Source organism: Dermacentor silvarum, chromosome 7, assembly GCF_013339745.2.
Source record: "Dermacentor silvarum isolate Dsil-2018 chromosome 7, BIME_Dsil_1.4, whole genome shotgun sequence".
Lineage (NCBI taxonomy): Eukaryota > Metazoa > Arthropoda > Arachnida > Ixodida > Ixodidae > Dermacentor > Dermacentor silvarum.
The window spans coordinates 117,250,894-117,268,048 of NC_051160.1; the positions used below are offsets into that span (position 1 = coordinate 117,250,894).

At 46.4% G+C, this 17,155-nt stretch overlaps 1 protein-coding gene across 1 annotated transcript in view; it reads right to left on the reverse strand.

Moving 5' to 3' along the window:
- Positions 1-17,155, reverse strand: part of LOC119458385 (epoxide hydrolase 2) — a 67,406-nt gene that overhangs the window by 15,097 nt on the left and 35,154 nt on the right. The window contains exons 4-5 of the mRNA XM_049671587.1: positions 16,251-16,363; positions 2,559-2,736 (exon numbers count right to left, since the gene is read on the reverse strand). Coding sequence (XP_049527544.1) covers positions 2,559-2,736; positions 16,251-16,363 — 291 coding nt within the window. The remainder of the gene's footprint in view (positions 1-2,558; positions 2,737-16,250; positions 16,364-17,155) is intronic.

Sequence of the window (17,155 nt, forward strand, 5' to 3'; positions counted from 1 at the left end):
GTTCCGGCATGTGTAAACGGCTGCGTAAGACGCTGTGGCCTCTCCCCCTTACTAGAGAGTACTGCATGTTTCTAACGCGTTTGTGCTAGTGTCCCCTTAAGCGGGAGATGGTGCAATTATAATGAAGGGCGCTGTTATAAAATAGGAATGACGTCACATATGGCGCGTGTCATTGGTGGAAGTCAATCGTTCGATTTAGTGCGGCGAGACTGGGCGAATTGCACGGAAGATTCAGGGTTTACCGATGATTCCCTCCGCAGCTTCGCCCACAAATCATCATTCACACCGTGGATATGCGGTGTTTTTTTTTCTTGTCTATATCTCCTGTGCAAGCGCATCACTTAATTCTAAAGCAAACGCGCTCCGATGTCTTTCTAACAACAAACAAGAAAACGTCGGAGAGTCTCCCGAAAGACGAAGTATCGAGTGGGATAGCAAATAACTCGACAACTGTACGAAATAAGGACAGCAGATTTATCGGCCGTGTAAAGTAGTGAATATTCGCTTACTAATTAAATTAACTGGCATGGTGTCATGCGCGCACACACATAAATAAACACATCTCACTCGATGAGCGCGGACACTCGATGTGGAAACACTGGCATGAGGAGGCGCGACAGCAGCAGCGAGTGAATTCACCTGCGTGCTGCCTCTCGCTTCAACGCGAACTAAGCGGCGAGAACACAGCGCACACGAAGCCATCAACCATTGGTGCTCCTAAACTATACCCATCGGAGGTCGCTTTCAAGATAGGACCCGCGCGGCCGCACTCAGTTGCGCAATACGAAGCCGCCGCCTGAATAGAACGTCCCCGCGGTGCCTGGCGGGTGTGTGGCAGATGGCGCGCTTCTTCCCCGCCTTCCACCTTGGCTTGAGCGAGATCAAGCCTCCATCCTCGGCTCAGCCTCGCACCTAAAGCATACGGCGTGCTGTCACGGTGTTATCGCTCTTGGATTTCATACGGAACATCACGGTGACGCCAACGCCGACGGCGGAAATGAGCCTCGAATGTCCATATAAATCCTCCTGCATATAACTGCTATCGCAATAAAAACGACAATGCTCATTTTTGAGTAAGAACATGCGAGGCACTATCTAGGCAAGGGCGAGGCGTTGCTCTTCGTTTTTGCGGTAGCGTGATTATATGATTCGTCCGTAGACGTGCTGCCATGGGTGCTCGCGAATGGCCGCTGGTGGCAGTCGGTGCATATTCATCATCAATACAGGAGCTGAGGGCAAGAAGAATGCTACAGATCGTGTGGCTAATACTGTACCACAAAATATATGGACACCTTCGACCCGCACTCACGATCAACTGTCATTGCCTCATTTGTGACTGAAATTTCGGCTAGCGAGCTGTCCTTATTTCCGAGGTCATCTAAGCGGATGTGAAAGTAGACATGCGTTGCTCGAGTTACATCGGTGGCATAAATATACAGTTGAACAGCTGCACCTTGAATGATTGCTCGTCGACGATAGAGTTGGTCTATCACCTTTAGCCGTAGGCGGCAGTCTACTTGCCGGGTTCTAAGTACCGTAACGTTGGCAACGAAACGACTGCATGCCCTCATCGCTGGGATCATTCCGTCAAACGGGTTTCATCAGCTCTTTCCATGTGTGCTGGATGGCTACCGATGGGTCTTTCCTTCGTGGGTACTTTCTAAACAGATCCAAATCATTCTCAAGAGACTTTCGCCACCTTTACACAGACTGAACCGACATTTTCCGACCTTCAACTTAACGCATTTTCTTCTCTCTATTGTAGTATGGAAAAAATACACCTTCCTAATGTCCTAATATGAGAACCAAATCCATACGCAAGACATTGGGATACACTGCAACGGCAATACGTCATGTCACGTATGTTTCGCACGATTGTGCGATAGGTGACCTGCTGTATGGCTAAAGACAGACGTGCAAAAAACATATATCTTTGTGTGTAAAAGACGTAAACTATGGCCTAGCTAGAATTATGTTTGTATTTACAACGAACAAATCTCACGGATGAAGAATACAGCTTCTTTCTCGTCTGGCTTTTTTCTATTCCATGATTTTCTTTAGTTTGTTTTTCATTGTATCGGCACCTCTCAATTCTTGACAGATTCAAACAAATCGTGCGTGCGATAGTAAAAAAAAATCTTAGCCTGAAGTTTTTTTTAGTAAGCCACCATAGTTATTATTGTATAAGAATGGCTCATTGCGCTGTTGTCCCAAGCAAATGACCTCTACGAGTCAGATTGAATTTCCTCAACTTCTGCCACATGCTGGCTGGAGTGCGCAGTGTTCATATACTCATGGAACTACGCGGCAACCTGTGTTTACTTCTTAGTTTTTACTAAGAAGCGCAATAATAGCTACGTTTTCTAAACCAGACGACGAACTCGTTTCTTAAGCAATCCTCTCAAAAATAAACCAAGTTGGTACGCCATCCACTGCATTACATCATTTCCCTGTTGTCGAAATTATGTTTTACAAGGAATGTTTTTACGTTCACTTGGTGGTTTGACATTTAAGGCTTTCTTAAATGTAGGACTTGTTGGCGCGGCTAGGTGGCTTACCAGGACATCCTCATTTGTCTCGGACTGCGAAACAGCTGCTTCATGAAAGCCCTAGGATGCATGCCGTTAATGATGATCATCCTTTTCACCAACTCCTCGTGCATTGTGGCGAAGCAGAAGCTGATCATGCCACCCCAGTCGTGACCTACGAGCACAACATCCCTTTTTTTGCCACGGTCTGCAGAAGAAGAGAGACAGAAAGGGTGAGGGTCACAAATACCGCAAGTAGCGGTGATATTTATGCACAAAGGCTACAGATGCGTGAAACTCCCAACGCTCCAGCGTCATTTGATGTTCGTAATATATAACATCAGAGCTAGATGTTCTACTCGTGAGTATAATGCGCAGGAAAGGCTAGCAAAAACCACTGGAGGATGAATTTTCAAGCAATAGCGTGCTGGTACATCTGATGAAATATTAAGCAGAGACACTCGGTAGTTAGCTATATTAGTTATTGTTGGAGTGAGTGCGCGCGATATTACGTAAAGAGGTAAAGTACGTGAATCAGGCTCCACTCGGCAGGTAGTATTCAGCATCATTTTGCGACAAGGCGATACATAGTTGATTCCTCATTTTCCCTGCACCATTGGTTCCAACTGATATGCTCGGGACAGCATCTCGTGAACCGTTGCCTGTGCTGCGAAATGCATGTTTTAAATCCTGCGCTCACATGCCAGTGACCCAGCATAGAGCGTTATGTTTTATAGATGAATACTGCGTGTTAGTTTCGAATGGTTTTCTGCCACCTGAAGTGGGCGGCCATGATTCACACATGACGCCGATGCCGCGAGTGGGGCTGTAGTATTTGTACTCTTGCTATCATGGTAATATGTGGCCAGTGGACTTGTCACTAATCAGTGACAAATGTTCGTTAAATTTCAACACCATATGAATTATTACAGCAGAGGTTAACGCTATGTGGCGAGCCGCAAGAAAAATATTCACAGTACCATAAAAGAAAGCCGTCATCTAATCTAAGTCCTAAAGGAATACTTGAACTTCAATTATTGTATGATTGTTCGCCTATTATAGTCTAAATTAAGCGCGTTATGACCAACAATGCGAAGAAAAAGGGGTGGCTTATTCAACACTGCGGGGTTCATACCCACTAAACAATAACCTAAATAAAAATTATAATAGTGCCCGTGTAACTTTCCTGAAATAAACTGCTTAAAAATTTTCTGCCTACAAATGTAGTGCATATACCTTCACAGTTACCAAAGTAATGTTACGGGCGAAACAACGGAGACAGACGTGAGTCCACGTCTTTACCACGTCTTTACATGATTCATTGAAAAGTAGCTGGCGCTGAGCATAACCCAAAAGGAAGGACTTTGACGCGTAGAGGCCGTCAGGAGTAATACAAGCGGTCTTTTCGCGATCACGCGCGTCAGCTGCGATTTGTCAGTAGCCACTGCGTAAATCCATGGAGGAAAAGTATCGAGCGTTGCTTCTACGGTTCAAGGAGTCATCTATTCGGGGCAGAGGTTAAACGTGTTTCTTCGTGATCCTATTAAATTTTAGATAATTGATGCAAAATCACAAGGTACCATCTTTCTTCTTTACCAACACAGCTGGCGAAGCCCAGGGACTGGTCGATGGCTGGATGACGTCATCTTTAAGCATCTGCTGAGCTTGGGGACGTATAGCGTCTTGTTCCTTTTGCGACACCCTATAGGCATGTTGTCCAACGGGCCTTTCTGTAGGTTCGGTAATGATACGGTGCTGGGCAAGCGGCGTCAGGTTAACCTTCGTCGTAGTAGTGAAACAATATCGAAACGAATTGAGTGCATCCAGAAGCCTTTCTCGCTGTGCTGATGGTAGGCTCGGGTTCACATCGAGAGTGCTCGCGAACGCCTTGGCAGAATGGTCGTACGGCGAAAGAGCAGCGAATAATGGCGGACCATTAACGACGGCAATTTCCGCAAAGTATGGAGTGGTGGTGCGTCTTGTAAGATGAAGATATTTCTTGCTGAAGTTCGTGGCCAGCAGGTGAGCCTGTCTGTTTCGAGGCTGAATAACTCCTCGGGCAACGCAGATTTGTCGTGCGAGCAGGAAAGACAAATTTGCTTCCCCAATTACAGCGTCAGGGACGCCTTGTTCACATTCCACACCGACAAAGAAGTTCTGCGAGGGGGCAGAGTCACGGATTCATCGGACACACGTAGCGAGGTCTTCGGTAACTGAGTGATGTTGTGAGCTTAAGAAGGAAAATGGTCCTCGAACGACACCAGCAACTCACGTAGGTCAATGATTGTGCCGTATTCACAAAGAAAGTCAATTCCAAGGATTATTGGGCGGGAGCTCATAGGTAACACTACGAAACACCCAGTGAATGTCGACGCACGGGTGCGAATACGTGCCGTGCACATTACATTTGGCATTACCAGATGGCCACCTCCCGTGCGTAACTATGGCCCTTGCCATAACGTGGTGACTTTCCTCAATATTGATGCCAGCGCGCTGCACATAACTGAATAATCGGCACTGGTGTCGACGAGGGCAGTGACAGCATGATTATCAACAAATACGGGGATGTCGGCAGAAATAATCTTAGTAGTGTCGGAAAATAAAGAAAATCCGGAACGGTCGTCGTCGGGTCGCTGTGTCGAGGGAGGTTCTTGGCATGTTCGTTGGAAAGAGACTTCACCCTTAGAAGTCGCGGTTCCTGGTTTCACCTGAGAGGACTTGGTGACCGGTTCCTTTGGGGAGCGTAAGACGACGAGGGCAAGCTAGGTGACACAGACCGGCGAGGGGATGGTGATCGTGATTGGCGGCAGCTGAACAGTCGAAGGAATTCGCTGGCCCGTCAGATATATGCTTCGATTTCGTGGGGACGCTCACCGTAGCATGGGCATCGCGCGTCAGGGTGGAAGCCGCGGAGACCTAGCTGGCGGTACTGGCAGTCGCGGTACACGTGACCCGCTTCGCCACAGTGGTAGCAGAGTGGGCGGTGGTCCGACGAGCGTCATACATTTGCCTTAGTAGCGCTTTGTCTTGAGCCAGGTGGTCGATACGTAGGCATGTTCGGGTACCTTGAGCCGGGTAGCCGATGCAAAGAGGTGTCCGGGAACAGATGTGTATCCTGGTCCACTGTTCGCATCACAGGACCTGTAGATGGTGGCGCAGGAGCCCTCAATGCCGCCGCATATGTTAGGACGGGGACCTCAGGTCTTGGTGCTAGTTCGCGCTAGTTGACCGAGTGTTCAGGCACAGGAACTTAGGGTCTGCCTAGGGTTGCCACGATGTACATCAACATCAGAAACCATTGCAATTGCACATGACTACCCAGCCAAGATTCACATTATTATGGAAGCGCTCAGAGCACACGTCAGGCACCTTGCTCGCGCCCCTTCCCACCATCTAGCCTCACTGCCAGAAGACCGACCACGTGCCTCTTTTTGTCAGACAATACTGCCTTATCGTATATACCTTCCATCAGGTTACACAGCTGCAACGAGAGTTTTGTTTCCTCCTTGGTGCTTGGCTCAGCCACAAGTTTGACTGACAGTGCCTGAAATTCGAACGAAAGCCGAACTCTCATCACCAGCGCTCAAGCAACTTTCGCTGATCATGCTCTACGAAAAAAAAATACAGTGATCATACCCATCTATACACTGATGGTTCAGCCACCGTGGACGGTTCTGCAGGATCAGTGTTTTTTCCTGCGTAAGTCTCCACCTTGAAATTCAAGACATCACACCAGACGACATCGACAGCCGCGGAGCTTGCTGCTCTTCGTAGCGCACTTCGCATAATTCGTGAGGAACCACCTAACAAATGGAGTGTTTTCAGTGACTCCAAGGCAGCGCTACATTGCTTGCTTTCCGCCTTACACCGTGGACCCTACGAACAACTAGTCCTCGAAATCCGAGAGCTCCTTCATTGCCACGTCGAGCAAGGACACGACGTCACCTTTCAGTGGCTCCCTAGCCACTGTGGCGTAATGGGCAACGAATATGCTGATGAAGCTGCTCGATCTGCTCACGAAGACGGCGCACAGGAACCAATCCCGCTGTCACGAACAGATGCAGCAGCGAAACTTCGAGTGCTTGCAAACGATGCCACACAATCGTTGTGGAACACGCCTAGTTTGCAACACACACGTCTGCATCGACTGGACCCCTGTCTTCGACTTCGACCTCCACCTGGACTATCCCGACCCGAAACAACACTACTTTGCAGATTGTGGCTTGGTGTCGCATTTACAAAGTCGTTTGCTTTCCGCATCGGATGGGAGGATAGTGCTGCGTGTGATCACTGCGGCGACGAGGAAACAATCGAGCACGTACTTTGTCACTGTCCCCAATACCGCGCACATGTCACTCGCGACCGCGCTGGCACGTCTTGACGACCGGCCGCTTTCGGAGCAGACAGTCCTGGAACGCCGGCCTATACAGTCGTCACACAACAAGTCATTCAAGGCACTCTTGAAGTTTTTGCGATCGAGTGGACTATCTGACAGACTATAGTTCTCACAGACGTTTCCAACCTCCTCCCTTTTCTTTTTCTTTTTTTTTTAATTCCTTGAAATTTTTTTGTGACTGCTTTTTCTCTTCCCTATTCTTTCCGCCTTTCATATTTCCCCTTCCCCTTCCCCCAGTGCAGGGTAGCAAACCAGAATCTTTTCCAGTTAACCTCCCTGCCTTTCCCACCACGTTTCTCTCTCTCTCTCTCAGGTCTTGGTGCTGCGAGTGGTTGCACCGCCGTCTGATTTCACTCCGGGTGACGTCCGCAAGGGCTGTCACACGTGGTTCCACTCGTCCCACTCGTTGATGCTGGAAAACCGATAGAAGTGGTCCAGCCAGTCTTCAACATCATCAAAAGTGTCTCAATGGAACGGTCTGGGTGTCGGTGGCGCATGAAAAAAACATGCGGGACAGAAGACTGGACATCATGGGCTTGGCTCACCTAGTTTGTAGTGGTCGTTGACATTGTATAATCCAGTCTCGATTACAAGGGACCGAATTCGAGTAGTAGTCTTTGCAGGCGGCGGCTGCTTCTTGCTTTGGGAGGTGTGGCTGTCTGCAAGGTGCTAGGAGTGACGGCGTAAACTTAGGAGAGAAGCTGCATTTACCCAGCACTTCCAGCTGTAATGTCACGGGCGAGACCACAGAGACAGACAGGAGTCCATGCCTTTACCGTATCCAGTTGTTGTTGTTGTTGTTGTTGACCTGAGTGGTTGTGGCGCATACCCACAGTGGGGGATTGACCATGAATCGGGTGGTTATATTCGGTGCATAAAAACAAGGGAATTAACGAATAGAATACTGGAGATTAGAAAGGAAGATTTTGTGAGAGGAGAAGAAAAAAAACTAATTAATAATACGTTAAAAAGAAATAAATGAATAAAATAAAACTATGGTGGGAAAGGTGACAATAAGTTTAGCATGGTAATCGATTTGATTCAATGAGGTAATTTTGGATTGCCAAGCAAGCATTTTTGTGGCTGAACCCAATAAAAAAGGCTCCAAAACATAGAATTACAGGTTCCGATAAATCTAGGCCAATATTGCGAAGCGGGATTTTCAGTAGTCTTTTCCTTATTGCAGAAAAACGCCTACAAGACAACAGGAAATGGTCTATTGTCTCCGCTTCGCCACAGAATGAGCATAATGGTGAGGGGACCAGACCAGACCTGTGTAAGTAAAAGTTTAACGTAGGGATACGGCAGCGCAGCCTCGTGATAGCCACTTCAATTTTCCGGCTTTGGCAAAAGTCTCTGTGCCAAAGGTATAGATGTCTGTATTCCAAAGAATTAGCTAGAGCAGAGCCTGACACGGCCTGCATAATGACACTCCTGCGAAATCTAGCAGCAGTGACATGAGCAGTCAAAGGACAATACGGAAAAATTGGTCCGGTTACCGATGCCTTGGCTAGTGAATCTGCTATTTTATTTATAAGTGCTTTATGGCCAGGCACCCAAATTAAACAAAAACTTCGCAAATAACCAGGTATCAATGAATGAAACGTCCTCAATACGCGAGAGTCACAAGAAGCAGTGAGGGATGAGCACAATGATAATGAATCTGTGGCTATCACGGCAGACGTAATTGATTGGTCTAATTTGCCTAGAGCCAGCACCACCGCTATGAATTCGGCTAAAAATATGGGTATAAAATCTGGCAGCCGAAGAGAAAATGTCCAATCGAGAATAGGGGAAAATATACCAACTTTTTCCTCACATTGTGAGGCTTCTGTCGCAATAACGATGTTTGTTTGCAGGCTGTGCAGATCTTGTAATAGACCATCTGGAATGCTATGTGGAAGTAATTTTGAATAATTAGGAAATATGTCATCGAATTGAATATCAGTGGTAACAGATCTGTTGGGAATCGGAAGTACATCACAGATGCGCACTTCCAAAGGGTGAAGTAAATGTTGCGTGAATGTAATTTGGGGAGTATGTGAATGCGGCCAGTTTACACGAAAAAAACCAATCAGGTTGGGAAATGAATATTGTTTGAGAACGTCGAACCGGGGATTCGTAAATTCTCAAAAACGTCTGTACTGTCAAAAGACGGAACCTACATGAAAGAGGAGGAACACGGGATTCGAGATAAAGAACCGAATTTGCAACAAATTTAGGAAGCCCTAGGCACAGACGTAATGCTTCTCTTTCTGAGAGGATCAAAGGGCGGGAATTGTAAGCTGGAGCTCCAGAGAAGAGTGCGCAACCAAATTCTAATACAGGGCGAACGTACATGTGATATATCATTAGAAGTGTATCTCTTCTCAATCCTATTGGACGATTGCTCAGCCTACGCAAAATGCCAATTGCACGGGTACCTTTTCTAGTCACATGATCTAGGTGTGGCCGCCAATTGAGAGAGGAGTTATAAATTATTCCAAGGTACTTAACCGATTCTACCTATGGTATGTCTTGTAGGTGGTAAGAGAGAGAGAGATATGCACGGGGTCATTGATCGGAAAAACGAGAATGGCACATTTGCTGGTATTGAGTAAAAACTATTTAACATCTAACCAGGTCTCCAGGGCACAAAGGTAAGTTAGCAGTCGTTGATATAACGTATGAATGTCATTTACATATGCGAAAAACGCAATATCATCTGCATAAACATAAGTTGTGACTTCTTCATGATGGGGAATTGCGCTCATGAGAATAATAAAAAGTGCCGGGGGAAGGACTGAACCTTGCGGTACTCCTCTCGTTTTTTTGGACCTAGAAGACGAAAAGCCGCTTTTGTAGAAGTAGAATTCTCTTTCACTTAAAAATGAATGAATCCACGCTATTATATAACCAGGAACACCACAAGATGTTAGCCGATTTATCAAAACTGTGTGTTCCACGGTATCATATGCTTTAGCGATATCAAGGGTCACTAAGGCAGCATATTGCTTATGACGTCGAGCAAGTTGTATCCGGCTTTCTAAGTCGACATGGGCATGCCAGATAGAGCAGCCAGCCCTGAAACCAATCTGACATGGACTAAGAATTGAATTATTGTTTACAAATTTCATGATACGAAGGTGAATAAGCCTCTCAATTAATTTTACTACATTTGACGTAAGTGCTATAGGCCTGATGTTCTCCAATGTATACCCTCCCCCTTGTTTCTTAAGTATCATTATTACCATGGCAAGCTTCCACTGCAAAGGAATCCAAGCATTTTTAATCGAATAATTTATCACGTCTAAATGAGTGTTCGGTGATTCCTGTAACAATATTTTTAGCATTGCATTTGTGATTCCGTCAGGGCCAGGTGCTGTATTTGGCAAGCATGCTGCAGTCTGATTGCGCTCAGGTAGTGAAATTGACGTGAAGCCATCCGAAGAGTCTAAAGCATAATCAATAGTTGGAAGCCGGGCTGCAAATCGATTTTCTAAACCTTTGCCAATCGCTTCTAAAGAGGAGCTCATTACTTGCGGGGTCAAAACGATGGATTCTAATGTTAACGGCGTTGGTAGCACCTTTCTAATACGAAGAAATGCGAACAGAGCTCGCTTGTTTTTTGATTTTGATAGATAATCGTAATGCCTAATATCATATTCATCTTTGGCACGGTTAACAGTACGCTTAAATACACCAGCGTGAAACTAATAATTTTTCCAATTTGTCGGGCATTGATTATGGAGAAGTGTTTTCCAGGCTGCTTTTCTTTTCCTATAATCACGCGTACACTCATCATTCCACCAACGACAAGCGCTGCGTTTAGCTGAAGGGATGACAAATTCAGCTTGCTTCCGGGAACCCTCAAGAACCGAACAAGTCGTTGAAGCGATTTCCTCGCCATTGGCATTGGCAAGTTTCGAAACGGATGCAAGTAAGACAGTCTTAAATTTATTGTGGTTGACAAATGTGCACGCCTGGCATTCTAAAGATGTTATTGGACAGATGATTTCAAATGACACAGGAAGATGATCACTGTTGGTTGCTGAGTCAAACGTTAACCACGAAGAAACATTGAGGCCAGCACTACAAAATGTTAAGTCTAACACTGACCGAAAGTGGCCTCTAACAAATGTCACATGTCCTGTGTTCTGACATGAAAGGTTACTATCAATAGCCCATTCCCATAGTCGCTTACCACACAAATCTGTTTTTAGACCCCACGACACGTGATGCGAATTAAAATCTCCTACGAACAAAATTTCTTTTCTACAAGCAGCTACAGCCCTGTCAAGCTAACGCGTACTTTGCACACCGGTGGGGAAATCGGTAATAATAATTGAAAATGGTTGATACCCTGGGAGACATAAGTCTACCGCCAAAATTTCGCAGTCGGAGTCCATGAACTTCAAAAAAAAAAGGTTTGCCTTATGACAAATTTTATTTGAAACAAGAATCAATAGTCCTCCGCCTCGCGGGTTACGATCTAATCGGAACGAACGAAAACCTTTCAAATGAAAATTTTTCTCTGGTGATAGCCAAGTTTCCTGAAGAAGTATAACATCTGGATTAAGCGGATGAGATAGGTAAAACAAATCTGTAAAAGCTGAGAAGATATAGCGACAGTTCCACTGCAATACTTTCAACTGTCCAATGGTGTTGATCGCACAGTAGCGGCAACTGCCGCCTTAAGAAAGCTTTCTTTATTCATAGGCGATGGTTGACTCTTTCTTGGTTTTGGTTTCATAATCTTAGAAATTGGAGATCCCATGCGTTTGGGAGCTCGAGCGTCAAGTTCCATATCTGTGACAGTGAGGAAGAGGACTCACCCTCGCCTGGTTGAATTGGCGGAGTAGTGTCCGTCGAGTGATCTTTAAGTGTAGAATGCGGTTCTACGTCATTGCTAGGCATTCGAGGTGTGGCGTTAACTACTGAGGACTGTAGCGGTGCCTTAGTGGTTTGCAACATTTGAATCATCTGACTGGAAATGATTTGGTCTAAGCATTCTGATAGGCTGGATACGAATTTATCCATAGCTTTAGTCATTGCCTTTTGCACTACAGCGTCAATTGCTTCCGAGAGATTAATATTCATACTTGGGGTGTTACGGGCTGTAACACCAGAGTATCCGAAGGTCCTGTCTTTAACGACTGCAATTGCATCTCTTCGGGAGCAACGACGGCGATCGATTATTTCAAGAATTTGAGTTTCTTGGGTGCGAGCTCAGCAATTCGAATAGTCTGCTGGGTGTGTTCCCCCGCAGAGGCAGCAGTTTTCAGATAGCGCAGAGCATTCACTTGAGGGATGACCATCTCCACAGGTGCGGCAGCGTAGGCTCGACTTACAACCTCCTGCGCTGTGCCCGAATCTCCAACAATTCTGACATTTGATTGGACGTGACACGAGTGGTTCTACACGGAACACAAGAGGCCACACTTTGATTTCGGACGGACATGATGTGCCCACAAACGTGGCAATTCCTGACTCAGTCGGAATCCTCTCATTATTTACAAGGCGATTGCAACGATAAATAGCAATGACGCTTGCTGCGGAGAGCTTGTCTAGGGTTTCAGTGGGACTTAAGTGGGACTCTACGCCCCGTACGAGGCCCTTGGTGCACGTAAGGTGAGGCGGGATAAAAGTTCTCACCGGGATGAAAGCGAATGAAGTGCATTTCAGTAGATATTCAACACAGCACTCGTCCGGTGACCGACACAATATACCTCCGCGTCCGAACGCTCGCACGTCAGTGATGGTCTGGAAGTGGTTGGACATGGTCTTAAGTTCCTTCTGGACAGCTTGTGGGTTCGTCAGCCTAATGGAACCTCCATTGGTAGGCACGAGCGCAACAGGAATGGTGCTTTCGCCACTGCGAAAAAATAAATCTAAAGGTAATTCATTAGATGGCAGGGATGCTGACCAGGCGGATCGCGCCTGGCCAGGAGAATTGGTCGACATCAGCCCTAGATGGCTGATGCAAGGAATGTGAATAAATCAGGGATTAAATAAAGGTCGCTTAGAAACCTGAAACCACCCGATATACAGCCAAAATACCACTGCAGGCCAACGAAGCTTGGAGAGGCGCCGGAACGCCGCAGGAACCTCTCGGTGGAAACGCAACCGGCTGTTCTATGCTGCCGGGGATGCAGCCATGTCGAAGGCCTGGTAGATTCTTCCAGGTAGATTGCTATTGACCGGATCCAGACCAAGGAAGAACTTTTCTTCTTCCAACCCCAAGCGTGTACGTGCCACAGCGGATGGCTCATATGTGACAGCATGTGCCCATAGTTACCTATATTTATGTAGTGTACCAGTGCTCATTTCTAGGAGTCACACTCAAGTCCGACCTAAATTACGTAACTATTATCGCTAATTTCCTGCGTAAAATCACTGTCAGATTAAGAATACTGGTGAGAACAGTGTACTACTGTAATAGTTCACGATTTCCCATGCTGTATTTTGTATTTATTCAAAGTAAATTTCCGTACTGTGTGTAGCACCTATATTATAGTTCAAAACCTCGTGACAACACATACAAAATCAAGCAATTAGGATTACAGCATTTAGTACATTTAGTAGCAGCGCTTCTGAGCTGTCTCGTGACTACCACATTAACAATTGGTCAAATATCTAACTCCTGTCTTGTGATCATGTAAAATTACCTTATGTTATTTACATAATAGGTGTTGTTGGGCTTCTTGGCAATTACCCGTTTAGATTTGCTTCAAATAACAATTTGCGTTTGCGTATAATACAAGCTAATTATGGCAGATAGACAGCCTGCTTCTGTAGCGTTTAACTTTGGAATCCTCTCCCCGATAATATTAAACAATAATTTTCCCTAGCTTCCATTCTAAGGGAACCGTTATTCCCTTTTTATTAGACGTTTTGACGTACGCCACTTTTATTTTTTTATCTCTCGTAAAATATCCGGACTAGATTCCTACTTTCCATGTCACATACTACTGGCCGTTACTCTACTGCTGCATTAGTGTTTGTTCAATGTTACGCGCTAGCGTAAATGGCTAGGCGCACCGAGGGCCGTCCTGGGGTAGCGCGAAGCCTCGAAGTGTGAATCCCGGGGTAAACATGAAAGGGGGGGGGGGGGGGGGGGAGCGCGATGAGCGAGCGGCAAACCAACGCCATAGGGTACGGCCACGCCAGCGGCAACATGGCTCGGCAAAAACGCGCGGCAAAAGCGGCAGGAATCGGGCGTGTTGCGGCGTGCCGCGCGAAATGGGTTCGAGATCCATTTCGGGTACGGCCACGGTAGCGGCAAAAACGCGCGTTTTCGACGAGCGTAAAAAACGCGCGTTCTTGGCGCTAGCGTGGCCGTACCCTTCTGCGGCAAATGCCGCGTGCTGCGAGATGAAGAACCAATCAAGAGCGACGAGGTTGATATCACGGAGTTATCACAATCTGACCGCCGCCGGTCCGCGCCGGGTTTTCAATCGACGATCGTCGTCTCGCGCATGAAACAACGAGCGCTCGCTGTGTTGCTCGCGCGTTCGGAGAGCGCGGGTGATCTTATCGCGCTGCCGCGCGGCGAGTCGCGCTTGCCACGGTGGCCTCACGGCAAGGCGCTGACGCGCGGCAACTTGCCGCCCGCGGCATGACGCGCGCGTTTTTTGCCGCTAGCGTGGCCGTACCCATATACGCCTTTTCGCTCGCGCGATAACAGCAGCGATAGTGCGGCCCCAAGAGACTTCCGGTCACGGGCCTTATCAATCTACTGTGCCGGATCACAAAGCGACTCCTGCTAATCTATATCACCGCGACTACCTTTCTGGCTCGCTATAGTTAGCGGACTACGTCATTGAGCCAAACCGGAAGCCGTCCAGGGCGCATGTTTGCAAACAGCGAAAAGGTCCATATTTAGCGGATTTCGTCAGTGAGCGAAACCGGAAGCCGTCCAGGGCGTATGTTCGCAAACAGCGAAATCGTCTATAAAGGAAAGTCTCGGTAGCGTTGAGCAAAGCGGGGAAGGGGAAAAGAGGCAAAGCTTCACAGAGGAGGAGAGTAGGCGAAGTGCGCTGGTTGGACCTCTTGTGGTAGTTGTACGGGTTGTGAGTTGTGAGTACGCTATAGAGGTACTGGGTTCGTCTTGTGATCGAGTTTCCGATCGCCGTGCGAGAAGGATGGAGCAGCAACGCAAGCGCCGGCAGGCTAACTGCAGACCCCGAAGTTGTCGCATTGGAGATCGCTTTCAAGATACGGTTCGTGCCGCTGCGCAAACCGCGGAGTTGCTACCAGAGTACAAGCTGCGCCCCCTCCCTCCCGCACTGCCGTGCGCTTTCCGCCCTTGGGCGCGATTCGGCTCAATGTCGCAGGCTTTAACTCGCACATACAGCATACTGCGTGTGGGGACGGTGTTACCGTGCTTGGACTTTACACGCAACATCGCGGCAACCGCGACGGAATAAATGCACCTGAAGTGTCCGTATCGTTGCTATCGCAATTATGTAGCAATGGCAGCCATGTGCTTGCGCGCAACCCGCGTTCACGAAGTGAAACGTCACTGTAATTTTATTTTATGCTATGTAACGTAATCCGTATTTTCCCGTTATATCATGCTTCCTGTGTCAGTAACAATTTTTATCATTATTTTAACTATTATTTTGTATTCCTCGATGTTTTTTATGATGTTTTCCAATTCCTATGGTCATGCTTATTATTATTATTTGTTATGTGTACTACCTGACAGGATGTCCCCTTGGAAGCTCTTGCTCTCAGACTTACTTCTCTAACTTCCTTTGTACGTTAGATATTAGTAACTCAGTCCCGCCCTGGTTGCTCATTGGTTATGGTGTTGGGCTGCTGAGCACGCGGTCGCGGGATCGAATCCCGGCCACGGCGGCCGCATTTCGATGGGGGCGAAATGCAGAAAACACCCGTGTGCTTAGATTTAGGTACGCGTTAAAGCACCCAAGGTAGTCCAAGTTAATCCGGAGCCCCCCCACCCCCCTCCAGCGTGCCTCATAATCAGATGGTGGTTTTGGCACGTAAAACCCCAAAATTTAAATATTAGTAACTCAATAAAACATGACTCCGATTCCGATTCCCCATTCTGCTATAAGTTAGAATTGCCGCATTTTACCTTCATTGAATAAGCAAGTATATCTTCAGTCGGGTGCAAGACAACAGATCATGCTATTCTTCACATCCCATGACCATAAAAGCTTCGCCCGTCATCAAGATGATGAAAGATTTGCATCCCTGGCGTTTAAAGCCTCAAATGCGATGTTTTATACTTTATTAATTTTAAAAGTTTTATACCGTCTTTAAAAATACAGTATCACAGAAGGGTTTGTCTAATAAAAAATGTTATGAAGAATACTTACTGAAATGTTCCACCAGTCCTTTGACGTCTCCAATTAGATGACGCATCAAATATTCGGCAGTGTCATCTGGTCTGGTCGTGTTACCGTAGCCACGTAAGTCCGGCGCAATCACACTGCGGTAAATGTGAATGGTCATGTGAACAAGGCTACCAGGTGGATATCGCTAGAAAATATCGGAGTCAATAATGAGAAAAGGTATTTTACAGCAATTTGTACGATGACCAGACCAGATCATCAACGCGGCGTTGGTCGCTTGCGGGCAGCACTTGTGTTTATAAGTAGTTCACACAAGCCTTTTACTTTTCGCGAAGAGATTAATTGCTGAATAGAGCGCAGTACCAATAAAGAGGTCATTTTGCCGGTCATGGTTCGCGTAGAAATATATAAGAAATTGCTCTATGAAAACTATGCAGCCTGTCCCAACTATCAGGCACCAAGATTTAAAAATGTGGAAATGCCACCTATCTAGACCGAACCATGGTAATGCTGTTTGCCGTCGCTTGGATATACTCAGATTATTTTTAGCATTCCGTCTAATGACATTAGTCGCAAAAAATAATCAACTTCTCAAATATTATAATTAAATAAAAAGTGTAAATGAGAAAAGTGTAGGGCAAGATGAAAAACTCTCGATACAGCTTTTTGTTGATAATTCATGTTACATAAAAGTGTTTATCGGAGCGTGAAAGAAGCCCCCCAATGCACGCAAAACTGCCGCGTGACTGGCCGCTCGAGACACTTTCTTATCCAATTTATTTCGTTTTAATTGTTTCAATAAGCGAATTTAACTTATTATTGACCTAATGGCTCGATGTTATAAGCGACGAAAAATTATTTAGTGTCAATGTTAAAAAAAACTGCAATAATATCGTGGTTTAGAGGGGAAAAAACGGGAAAGTAGAAAC